General features: G+C 53.8%; 1 protein-coding gene across 13 annotated transcripts in view; it reads left to right on the top strand.

Annotated features, from left to right (window-relative positions):
• The window catches only part of ARNTL (aryl hydrocarbon receptor nuclear translocator like), a 106,569-nt gene that overhangs the window by 55,234 nt on the left and 38,715 nt on the right, over positions 1 to 12,620 (top strand). Inside the window, exon 3 of one of the 13 annotated variants that reach the window (XM_040989078.1) lies at positions 6,094 to 6,102. The exons of the other annotated variants lie outside the window; for them this stretch is intronic. Within the exon in view, the coding sequence (XP_040845012.1) occupies positions 6,094 to 6,102 (9 nt within the window). The remainder of the gene's footprint in view (positions 1 to 6,093; positions 6,103 to 12,620) is intronic. 13 annotated transcript variants of the gene reach the window in all.

Raw genomic sequence — 12,620 nt, 5'->3', positions numbered from 1 at the left:
GAGTGGCATGCTCAGGAGTCCTGGCAAGCCATGAGAGCAGAGGGCAGGGGACAGGGAGGTCTCTGTGCTGTCTTCCTTGCCAGGGATGCAACAGATCTAACTTCTGCATTTCAGACTAATGCCACAGCAGTCTAACAGCCACTGTGTGTGTGTAGTTGACCAAATTCCAAACCCATTAAAGATCAGTTGAGCAGTGGAAATGGAGCGGGGAGGATTTAGAGATCTGGGTATTTGGATAACAAGGTGAGAGTAACATCAGTTTGCTCTCTGCTACTCTTGGGGAAAGCTCTGTAGAGGCTGTGATATTTTCTGATGGAAAAAGGTATGCAGCCCATTTGCCAAGCGTTGGAAGTAGGAGGGCAGTGAGCGGTGGGTAGCAGCGAAGATGAACGAGGCAGGCAGTTCTGCAGGAGCCCTGGGAATGGACGGTGGAGATTTCACAGGAATGCCAAAGGGAGCAAAGGGCTGGAGCACAGGCCAGGGACAGGCAATCCCGAGTTCCACGGAATGCCCTGCCCTTTCCTGGAACAGCAGTGCTGTGTTGCAGTCCCTTCACCCTGCATGGCCAGAACAGCCACCGTGCATGGTGGTCTTCTCCCTGTGTGTGCCGCTGAATCCCCCTTGGCATCACATTCTGTTGGTAAGAACGTGATAGCTGATTGTGACAGTCCCCCCTCTGGCTCTCTAAACTCAGCAGGCAGACACCGAAGGCAGTGGCCTGGGACTGGGATGTAAGTGCAACTTGCCTTTGTGTCTCTCCCTGCACCCCCTGTCAGTGTGGCCGCAGCCCAGCTGGGCTCTGGGTACCAGTTCTCTTTCTGAGGCCAGGTCGTAGGGGCCCAGAGAAAGCTTCACAAAGGAGGATGGGCTGTAAATACATGCAAGAAGTCACCTCAAGGCCAGACCGGCAGCCAGTGGCTTCTGAGGAGGGAAGTGGGCCAGGAGAGAGTGATCTGGCCTGGCTGGCTGGCTGTGGACAGGGCAGAAAGTAGGAGGTGTGGGCAGGTCCAGCGGCAGCTTAGCTCCATAGCAAGGGGAGGGAGCCCTGGGCCAGTCAGTGCTGTATGTGCCTCCTCTTGCCAGTGGGTTGGACGGCGACTCTCAGACAGCTTCCCAGGTGGGAAATGATGAAAGGAGTACATAGGAAGTCCCAGGATCCCTCCATACAGTTCCCCCCTTGATCTCCGGATCCTAACGGCCACTCACCAACCTTCATTTCTCAGAATTCATGGTAGCCATAACATAGTTGGCAAATATCAGAGGAGCTTAACTTTGGGAATCACAGGCCTTCTTTTTTTCTTTTTTAAAGATTTATTTATTTTTATTGGAAAGGCAGATTTATACAGAGAAAGGAAAGACAGAGAGAGGTTTTCCATCCATTGGTTCATTCCCCCAAATGCAACAGCTGGAGCTGAGCTGATTCACATGTAGGAGCCAGGAGCCTCTTCTAGATCTCCCATGCAGGCGCAGGGTCCCAAGGCTTTGTGCCGTCGTTCACCGCCTTCCCACGCCACAGCAGGGAGCTGGATCAGAAGTGTTGCAGCTGAGACAGAAATCAGTGCCATTTAGGGATGCCCATACTACAAGGCTGAGGATTAGCCTGTTGAGCCACCACCTCTCACCACGCTTTTTTTTTTCATTAGATTTGTATTAATCCTTCAACACAAGCCAGTAATGTTTTTTGTTGGTGGTGGTAAAATAATTTCCAGTTTTTAAACTGTGCTTGGTTTTTATGGTTTATAAAAGTAGCAGTGTTTCATGATAGAAGATGCAGCCTGGGACCTCAGCTTTGAACTGGTTTTCAGGTAGTAGGTCTTCCGCTTCCTGGTTCTTTGTCTCTTGCTTCCAGCCTGTCCAGTGCATCTCAACACCTTCAGCTTCTGCAGCTTGGCCCAGCGGAATTCCTTCAGTGAGAGCCAGGTTCAGGGTTGTGCGTGTTGGGTGGTCAGGAGCCCTGAGCCCTCACCCGAGATGAGGGCTGTGAGTGGCCCTAAGTGATAGCCTCCCCCGGGCTTCTTGTCTCCGTCACAGCCTGTGCAGTGGCCCTGCTCCCAGCCTCCCCCAGGCCCACAGGGAAGGACTGGCAACTGCGGTAGTGTCTTTAGGTCCTACAAATTAAGGCAGTGTCATTTCTCTGAGTTACTGTCCTGGCACCTGGCCCTGCTGGCTTCCTCAGTCACTTGGTCACTGCCACCACCAAGGGGTGCTCTGAGAGCACTGAGTGAAAGGCCTGAAGGTTGGGTTTGGGAAGACCTGGCCAAAGTCCACTCTGCTGCTCTCAGGGCACGCCCGGCCATCAGCACTCATTTGTGCCCTGCCCTTATCATTGGCTCCTTATCAAAGAGATAGGAGGGGGCATCAGGGTCACTTCTGCTGGCCAAGAGAGAGCCTCCCGATCCCCCTGGGACACCTGTTGTGGCAGGCCTCCTGTTCCCCTTCTGTGGACACCTCTGACTCTCTGACTTGCCGAATCTTTTTTTTTTTTTTTTTTGACTCCAAATCTGCCTCTTGGCCACGTGTCTCACTGACCCAGATCTGCCTTCCGTAGCAATGCAGGACAAAGGTGTGCAGGCATGGCATGGTTCAATTCAAGAAATCTGCAGGTGGCGTTGCTAGGCCACCTCCCCGCTCTGCACTCCACCTGGCTCCCTCTCTGGGAGGTGAACGGTCGCCCTCAGCCGAGGCATGGCAGTCAAGATGGCTTGGTGAATGAATGCCTTGTCCTGGGCCAGGTGCTGCTCTTTGCTCTGCACTGGAATTCTTACTGCTCGTGGCCACCCCACCTGCTGGGTACTGTCATGTTCCTTTTAACCAGAGGACCGAGAGAGAGGTCAGGTCCTGCCCAGAGGCACACCAGGGAGGTTGTAAAGTGGGGATCGGGCCCAGGCACTGTCACTGCAGGCAGAGCCCATGCTGTTTTACAGGTGTTTCTGCACAGCGCTTGGGGGAAAAAAAAGGAGGGAGCCCCTGGAGCAGCCGAGTTGGGCCGGCTCTGCTCTGTTTTGTGGGTTGCCGTCTGACAGGCGCCCTGAGCAGATCTCTTCAGAGTGTGTTGTGACAGAGTGCATCATGGTAAGGCTAGGACCTCTACACTGCCACCAGCAAACAGGCCCTGCTGGCCTCGTGAAGGGAGTGGGTAGAGGGAGGCAGCAAGCAGGGGCTATTAATATTTCCTTTTCCTGAACATGATGTCTGATGCAATAGAGCTCCTGTGGAAAGTGCTTAGTCATGGTTTCATGGAGAGAGAGAGAGAGGAGAGAGAGGTGCATGTGAATTGCAAAACTGGGTCCCCTCTTCAAACACCCGCCTCAGGCCTCAGTCCCAGGGAGCAGCCCAGCTGGTGTGGGGCCTGTGGTTGTGATGTCACTTACCCTCCAAAACAAGGGCTGGGGTGCCCTGGGCGCCTTTCCTGCAGCGCCCCCTGGTGGCTCAGGCCAGGCTCCCCCTCCGCTGCCTCCCACTGTCCTTCTGGGGAAAGGCGGGCAGTGACTTCATCCCCAGTCTCCACTTCCTGTGTTCAGAGACGCCTAAACCCTTCTGGCTACAGCCATACACTGACTGGCCAGAAGGCCCAAGAAGTTGAAATTGAGCCACCTTTCTCTCTGTGAGCTGCTTTTTAGATAGAATGCCTCCCGGGCGTGGTTCTCCTGAGCTGAGCTGTGAAGCAAGGACTCTTGCAGTCCCAAAGCCCTGAAGGGGAATGGAAAAAGCACTGGATAAAACTGGGTTCGATCACCTCCAAAAACAGGGCTGGCGAACAGTAGCCCAACCTGCCTTAAATGTAAATGTAGATTCTTTATCTGAAAAAAGGGGTAATGCCAGTGTTGGTCTGTGAAGTTGGTGGCAGGATTCCATGGGACCTCTGAAAGCCTAACAAGGTGCCCCAACACAGGGTCTAAAAGCGACAGCCGTTCCCTGCCTGCACTCCCCAGTCCCTTTGTAGTCCTGCTGCAGTGCGTCCTTGGATGGCTCTGGGTTGGAGCCTTAGCGTCTGTGAGAGAGGGGTGAACCTTTGCCATTGGTCCCATAGTGGCTATGCAGCGCCCCCTAGTGGACGTCTTGGAAGTGTATGGAGTGTGATCTGCAGTGATGGACAGGGCTCAGGGAGGGACAGAGAATATTAGAAGTGTTGGGTGGGGAGCAAAGCATTACCCCGTATGACTGTCTGATGTTCACTGGGCATATTTGTAGGCTGGAATTGGCCTTCATTTTTTCCATAATCACAAACGTAATTTTTGCTTGTTCATGTATGCTGACTCTTCTAGGACATATCTCCCAAGGAGAAGCGATATACCTATATGTTATGGAAAGACACAGTGGCTCATATATCTTTCATAATGGCTTCTCACGTAGCTGTGCCCCAACACTCACATATTGATTTAGACAGGATTTTATTTCCTTGCTTTTTTGTACCATTGTAATGATTATTTTAGAAATTGCCAGGTGTTTGTAGCTCATATTCCAAATCGCATTTCATTTTTTCCAAAGACACATTTATTTTTATTGGAAAGTCAGATTTACAGGGAGAAGGAGAGGCAGAAAGTTCTTCCATCCACGGTTCACTCCCCAAATGGGTACAACGGCTGGAGCCGAGCTGATCTGAAGCCAGGAACCAGCACCTTCTTGCAAGTCTCCCATGCAGCTGCAGAGTCCCAAGGAGTTGGGCAATCCTCCATTGCTTCCCAAGACCACAGCAGGGAGCTAGATGGGAAGTAGAACAGCTGGGACATGAACTGGCATCCATGTGGGAATCCCGATGCTTGCAAGGGGAGGATTAGCCAGTTGAGCCATCATGCCAGGCCCCCAAATTTCATTCCAAAAGGGTGAAGACATATTTTTTAAAAATGCTTGTGTTGCCTCTTTGGAAGTACAAGGGAGTGTGTGCATAAATGCATGTGTGTGTGTGTGTGTGTGTGTGTGTGTGTGTGTGTGTGTGTGTGTGAGCTTATACATGAGCTGGAGAAACCCCAGGGCAGACCAGAATGCATAGCTCTATCTTCGTTCCTCTTAGGACACGCATGAGGACAGTAGGCACGGGGTTGCCAAGTGCACGTGTTTGTCGCAGAGGTGTCCCATAGGTGCCCCTTTGCCTTCAGGCAGTATCAGGTCCTGAGGGGTCTAAGCGGTTTTCCTGGTTGCCATTGCTCACCCCTGCCCTCCCTGGGCTTCTCCCTGCACTCCCCGCTCATGCATTCAGTTTTTCAAATACCCCCAAGGACATTTATACAGAAAGGAAGGTCAACCAGACTCCCTGCCTTTAGGAGTTTGTTGTGGTTCTGTTGGGTCTCTGCCCCGCCTTGCTCAGTCTTGGTCGCGCTGGCTCCGAGAGCTGGGAGGGCAGATGTGTCAGACTTAGGAAAAGAATTACATTCTGAAGAGGAATACATATTTTTAAAGTGTTTCTTGCATGAGACAACTTCTCTTTCCAGAAAGCCTGTGCGAATTCCTGTTCTGAACTGTTGCCTGTTTACTACACGTGGTCCTCTGCCTGAAGTATGCTTCCCGAAAACTGGGGCTGCCCACACAGTAGGGTCTCGTGGAAGGTGACATCTTGTTACTAATTACACTTTGATCACCCACGAAGAGGTCAGCGGTCTCACATGCACTTCATCTTGGTGATTTCCTGTCCGCGCTCTGTGCTGCCTTTTCCTCCGAGGCGTTGGCCTTTTTAAAAGCAGATGATTTATGGGAGAATCTGTCCAGTTTTAATCCTAAAGGACTGGAACCCGCCCCTGACAGCGTTTGGACTATATCAGGTGAGGGTTGAATGCTGCCTCCTCTGGCGAGGGCACTGGCCCATGGGCGGGTAAACCGGCCTCTCTGATAAGCAGTTAGCTCTTCCTTGAGACCGAATGGCCAGGGCAGCTTGTGTTGCCAGGGTCCTGTGGTGCGGGCTTCGTTGTGACCCCTGCCCTGAATCTTTGCTTGGGATGTTCACCTGCGGCTCTCTGGACATTTGGAACACGCCTGTCGTAACCAAAGTCCAAGGAAGTGAGACTGATGTCACTGAAGGTTTTGTTCTGCTTTCTAATTCTTCCTGTTGGAAAGAGGCAGCTGAGAGGCCAAGCCAGCTCGATCTGAGCCAAGAGGAACTTGCACCTTGTCGGGCTATACTTGGGACTGGGACTCATGGAGTGCATGGCCATGGCTGCCTGGGGCACAGACGGGCCTTGAGGTGCATCCCAGGGTTAGCTCAGCTACCTCCTGCTGAGCTGGCCAGGGCAGCCGAGTTGCTCTGCAGTTTTAGAAGAGTTCTTGGCTTTTCTGAGTTGAGCAGAAACAATCGTCTGGTGAACCTTTTGTTGACCTGTTACCCAGGTTGGGCTGTGTCCCCAGTGCTTGGCTTGCTTTGCGTCCGCGTCCCTGGTTTAGCACCTTTGCATGGTAGGCAGGAGCGGGGTGGGTGCGAGGCCACCCTGCCCTTTCTTTTCTATGTAAAAAGAGGTGTTTTTGCTCTTGTTTGCCGAGTCACTGAATCAACCAAGCCTGTGCCAAGTCCCAGTTCTGGAACTGGGTGTGTTGGGGCCTTGGCCCTATGTCGCCCCCTCCGGGCCACGTGACCATGGCCAGGTTGCCTCACCTGGCTGAATCTCAGCATGGTCTTCTCCACAATGATTAAAAGTTTAACCAAACACACCCATGGAAGGCCTTCCTGAGAACAGGAGATAAGCCTGGGCCAGCACTGTCCCAGCTGTGTGGTTGTTGTTCCAAAAAGGCGTGGAGGCAGGACTTGGTGGCTGCATCCCCATGCAGTGGCAGCATCATCAGTAACATGACCTGGACGTCCTTGAGTATCCTCCACGCAGTGTGTTTCCCACCTGCAGCCACTGAGGCCGCGTGCCTGGGGTGAGAGCAGTGGGGGCTGCCTGACCCCCGAGGCCTCTGTGGCTGGGGACTTGTACAGTTCAGACGGGGCGTTACCTGCTCACCTGGGCAGCCTCTAGGGACCGTGACTGTCATCAGCTGCCAGGGCCACCTGTCCCCCACTCCTTTTCCCTGACCCCTCCCACCTTCTCCTGCTCTCTCCTCTCACCTGGGTGTCAGTTCTCTCGCTGCCCTCTAAGCTGGGTGCCCCTGCCCAGCCTGCCCTCCATTGCCCTCTTCTGGCCTCACATCCGGCCCCAGCCCAGTGCCCCAGGGGCTTTGCTGACTGCCCTACCCTGCTCCATCCCTGAGTTCCCTCCCGGAGCATGCACCCCGCACCCTGCAGTTTGCCTCCTTATTCCTCAGGCCCTCATCTGTGCATGGACTAAATGAGGACAAGGCCTTCAGCCCACCCACACCATCCAGCCACTGGTGGGAGCATGCTGCCTGGCACTTGGGTGTCCTTGATAATATTGGTGCAGAGTTGGGAGTGATCGTGGGCCAGCAAGTTAGCAGTGCCCTCACCATTACCAAACTGCCCCAAATTGAGGTCTGGCTGCCACACATGGTCTGTGGTGGGAATTTACTCAGATTGCCAAATCTCACAGTGTGGGAATTACCTGGCAAGTGGGGGTGGGTGGGTCCCTTTAAAGCCCTGGGATGAGGCAGTCACCTGTAGCCTGCCAGTAGCCTCCTCTGAGCCTTCCGGTCACAGGCAGATGTGAAGGCATCAGTTCCAGTGACCCCAACTGATTTAAGTGTAATCAGATTTGAAGTGTGCCCGAAGCAGCCCAGCGAGGGGACCCTTGCCCTGTTACAGAGATTGCCTGCCTTGCCTCAATGCACAGTGCTAAGTGGCAGGGCTAAGATCCCAAGGCATCTGGCACTGCCCACCACCCTGTGCCGCTGTGACTCACCCCCAGTCTGCTCGGTCTGGGTGTGCACTGTACCCCACTGCTGGCCCAGACTCTGAGCAGTGTCTGCACCCTCCGTCCTATTCCTGCTAGGCAGACCCTGGCCCTCCCCAGCCACACACCTGTTTCTGGCCAAGCCCTCTTCCTCACTGTGATGGGAAAGGGGGCTTTGTACTTTTCTGGCCCGTGCTCTGCCCTCTCTGGCCCAGCCTGATTCCTCAGCAACCCCAGACCGCAAGCAAAGCACCTTTCTGGCCACACTGTCTCAGATTAGTATCTTGCCTGTTGCTGCCAGGTAACAGTGCTGGTGTGTGCTCTTTTGTTTCCTTTCAAACAAGATGCAGAGGTTTTGCACAACATTCTCAACTTCAGGCAGTTACATTTTCTTAGGACCAGATTCTCTTTTCTCAGGGTTTCGGGACAGAAGGTTCAAGGCAGTCTCAAGGCAGTGAAGGCATTGTGACCTGCCTCAGCGATGGAACCTAGGGGTTCCCCATGCTCTCTGTGAAAGCTGGGGCACAGTGAGCTGAAGGGCCAGGAAGGGAGCTTTGGTCTGGTGAGGTGCTCCCAGGACCAAGGGCAGGAGCATAGCATGTCTGCCTCTCCCCCGCCTGTGTAGTAGAGCTGCCCCATGCTGGACCCCACGCTGGGTGCTGGACCCCATGCTGGGTGCTGGGCCTCACACCGGGTGCTGGGCCTCACACTGAGTGCTGGGCACCATGCTGGGTGCTGGGCCTCACGCTGGGTGCTGGGCACCACACTGGGTGCTAGGCCTCACACTGAGTGCTAGGCCCCACGCTGGGTGCTGGACCTCACGCTGGGTGGTGGGCCTCACACTGGGTGCAGGGCCTCACGCTGGGTGCTGGGCACCACACTGGGTGCTAGGCCTCACACTGAGTGCTGGGCCTCACACTGAGTGCTGGGCCTCACACTGGGTGCTGGGCCTCACACTGGATGCTGGACCTCACGCTGGCTGCTGAGTCTCACACTGGGTGCTGGCTGCAGAGGAGAGGGGACAGACAGCTTGTGCTTGTCCTCCAGGTGATGTTGACAAACCCCAGGCCAGGTTGTGGAGAGAGCGTAAGCCTCGGGCAGCTCTGATGTGAGTTTAACCCTCCCTAAGCTGCAACCACCTGCCTGTCAGATTCACTTACCCTCTCCAATTCGTTTCCTTCTCTATCGAATGGAGACAGCGTGAGCTGTCTTCCAAGGCTGTTGTGAGGGAACAGTAATTCCAGGAATTCCAGAGGGCATGCTGTGTGCTGGGCACTGTTCTTGGCACTCTAACTTCCACATTGCCTTCCTTACCCTGGGTGGCATGGCAGGAGGCCGTGACACAGGCCAGCATCACATGGCTGACAGTGCTTGACCTTCAGTCTGTACCCAGGCACGGATGCCAGGCAGTCAGGGTCTGAGGGCCAACATCATTCCCCCCGGGAGAGCTTGCCCTTCCCACTCTCTTAGCAAGGTCTGCTGGGTTGTTAGAAGCTCCGTGTAGCATCAGCTCCCTTCTCAGATAGCTCGAAGATGCTTCAGGAGGGCTCGGCGGTCTTTCTGATCTAACCTGTTAGGACAGTCTCTAGTTGCTGTGTCCCTGCTTGGCTGCTTCAGTGTGATTGTTCTGTTGCCTGCACATCCTGGTCCACCTTACCCTTACTTTGTCCTTCAGCCTTCAGTGGACTATGCGTCCACACCCAGGATTGAGAGTGCTCCCGGAACACCCGGGGGGGCGGCAGCCAGTTCTCCTTCCCGTGCCTCAGTGGGAGGAGAGTGGACAAGGTTTCCGAAGGCTTTGACAGTCTTTGCTGGGCTGGGTGCACACCCTCGGATGTTCGGACGAGCTTTGTTTAGGTACTGTCATCCCCTGTAGCCACCCTCAGGAGCTGTCCAGAACTGGGATTTTGTGGGCTCGTCCCTGTCATCAGTGTTAGGGATCATTACTATAAAAACTGACTTTATTCTAACTCAGAGCATCCCAAATTCACACAACTTGAGTCCTTGTGAGATCCTCTCTACTGGCTATGCAGGCCCCATAGGCCCGAACGCAATGTTTGTGCGATTCCAGGATCCCCCAACACCTGCTGCCACCAGGCCACCCTCCTGCCCTGACAGCCAGCATATTTCAGGCTCCCTCTCCTTTCGTAGCTGCACGCCCTCCCTGTTAGCCAATAAACTTGTTTCCTGTCCTACTCCTGTACCTCCTGTAAGTCCCACATCTAGAGGGGGAAAACAAAAAGCACTTTCTCCTCAAGATGCTCGACTGCCACCTGCTGGAGGTTTGTCGTAATGGCTTGACATGTCTGCCACAATACTTGGGTACCTCCTGATGCTGGACAGTGTGCAGCTGCCCGCGTGGGTGACAAGCCTGTTGCATCTGGCCACGTTGCTGTGTATATGTTTTGATGTCATCTCCGTAGCTACACTGGGGAGGCCTCTTAAACGTAAGGGCTGCTGAAGTGTCCCTTCACATTGCCCAGGTTTCTCCTGGAGGCTAGAAATGCTGGATTGAATAACTGGTGCAAACAGCTGCTACCTTAGGTCTGTGGTCCCCTCAGGGATAGTTCTCTGCATCCATGTGATGCAAAGCAAGGCAAACAAACTGCCCTTCCCCCAGGCTCTCAGCATTCCTACCGAGGGTCAGAGGGGACAGCCTTCTGTTCACGGGTTTCTGCCATGTGAACACACCGACACAGCCTGAGGTTCACTCCCTGGGCAGGTATTGATGTTAACCCCATGACATAAGGAATGCCCTCTGAGGGCCATCTGCTGGGACTCTTCGGGCAGGAGAAGGAAGGCAGTGCTTAGAGCGCACAGTCTGTGCCTGGGGCCTGCCCATCATGGGCAGTGGAGGTGCCGAGGTGCCAATGCAGGTGCCCCTCCTGGGGAATCTGGGGTTTCTGAGAAGATGCAGGTCAGTGGTATTGGGTCACCGTTGTTTGTGTTTTTCCAGTGTGTTTTTCTATGAAGTTGCATCATTGAAAGCTGATGTCTGACCTGGGCAACAATGGCTTAATTGGCTAATCCTCCCCCTGCAAAGTACCAGATTCCTTATCCATGCTAGTTCATGTCCCAGCTGTTCCACTTCCCATCCAGCACTCTTTGTGGCTTGGGAAAGCATCAGAGGATGGCCCAAAGCCTTGGGACCCTGTGTCCACATGGGAGACCTGGAAGAAGCTCCTGGCTTCAGATCAGCTCAGCTCCAGCCACTGCAGCCACTAAGGGAGTGAACCAGTGGATGGAAAATCTTGTTATCTGTCCTTCTCTCTCTGTAAATCTGCCTTTTCAGTTATAATAAATAAATCTTAGAACGAAAGCTGATGTCTGATGATCTTCCATCTGTTGATGGACTCCGCACGTGGCCATAATAGCCAGGAGCTTCAGCTGTGTCTCCCACCCAGCTGCCTTTCCCAGGCCATTCGCAGGAGCTGAATTGGAAGGGTAGCAGCCACAGCATGAACTGGCACCCATATGGGATGCTGGCATTGCAGGTGGTGGCTTCACTGCATGTGTCCCAGTGCCAGCCTCTGGGCTTCCTTTTTAGCACAGCATCCCCTCAGGTTGCCTGGAGAGAGCCTCCCCATGGATGTACTTTCTGGTCTTAAACACTGAGGGCTGGGTGTTTCCATCTTTGTCATGGCTGCCAGGAAGCTCCATGAGAACTTGTTTGTTCAGTTCCTGTAGTTTTCCAGATCCAGGATTTCCTCTTAAAATTTCCCCCTCATTCCTTCCTCTGGAATGCATGTTTCTGTGTTGCTTATTTCAATTTTATCTCTCTGTTTTACCTTTGGACATGGTTTTTGGAGGCAGGATTGTAGCAATGTGGTAATTAGAAGCACCAGCAGTGAAGCCAGTGCACTTCCTAGCCGTGCCATTTGTAGCAGTATATGCATTGTCTTTACAACCTTTAGTTGCTCGCTGGGAAAGCTGGGGTAATGATCACCATGAACAGGAAGCTGTTCTGAGATCACCGTCATCCAGGGTAAGGCTGCCGGGCCCGTCCCTCCTCATGTGGCTCCGGGCGCCGATGCGTTCCACAGTCCTGATCAGAACACTGACCCATGTCCTGGTTATTCTGAAATGGGATTCCTAGGACACAGGGTTTTGACTCAAGAACAGGAATGTCCTAGGCGAACGGACAAGCCAGTGGCTTGCACGGCCCACAGCCTCAGGGACACAGTGGCTCTCGATGGAAGGGATTTTTTTCTCCCCAGCAGTGTCCACGTGGGGCCTTGTGAAGGGGGCCTCTCGGTCCTGCGCACAGAGCGAGGGATGTGCGTCTAATGTCCTGTTGCAGCGCCAGCTGTGTTCATGAGGACAGGTCCTAGGGCCACAGGGCGGAAGCTTCCCACACGGAGGGGCCGCTAGCTTTGAACATGGCTGTAATCTCCGAGACTCTCCCCTCTGGTCTCATAGCCTCTGGGTGCCAGAGCAGGGACATGAGGAAGGGGAGCAGTTCCTGGTGGGAGCTAGGGGTTTTGGTAGCTTCCTGCCGGTAGGCTGGCGAGGGTTGCTTAAAGAGCTGGCATTCAACCTTCATGGCCCTACTTTCTCTGGCCAGCCAGCAGGTCTTCCCTCCTCACTTTGAGAATCTCTAGCTCAGAAGTGGACACACCCACAGACTCCACGTGGGATCACAGGCCAGGCCCTGCTGCCATCGTCCCTGTTGTGAGCCACGCAAATGGTGTCCCCAGGCCGGCCCCAAGGGGCCCCCAACACCTCTCCTGACACATCCCTTTTGGCAGTGGTTAGCACAGTGGGGTTTTTTCACTTGTATGTTGTTTCTTTTTTTTTTTTTAATAAAAAATACATTTATTTATTTAATTTTTATTATATTTTAGCAAT

The sequence above is a fragment of the Ochotona curzoniae genome, unplaced genomic scaffold, assembly GCF_017591425.1.
Source record: "Ochotona curzoniae isolate NIBS_2020 unplaced genomic scaffold, NIBS_Ocur_1.0 contig_517, whole genome shotgun sequence".
In the NCBI taxonomy this organism is placed as follows: Eukaryota; Metazoa; Chordata; class Mammalia; order Lagomorpha; family Ochotonidae; genus Ochotona; species Ochotona curzoniae.
This window is presented reverse-complemented; position numbering and strand designations above follow the sequence as displayed.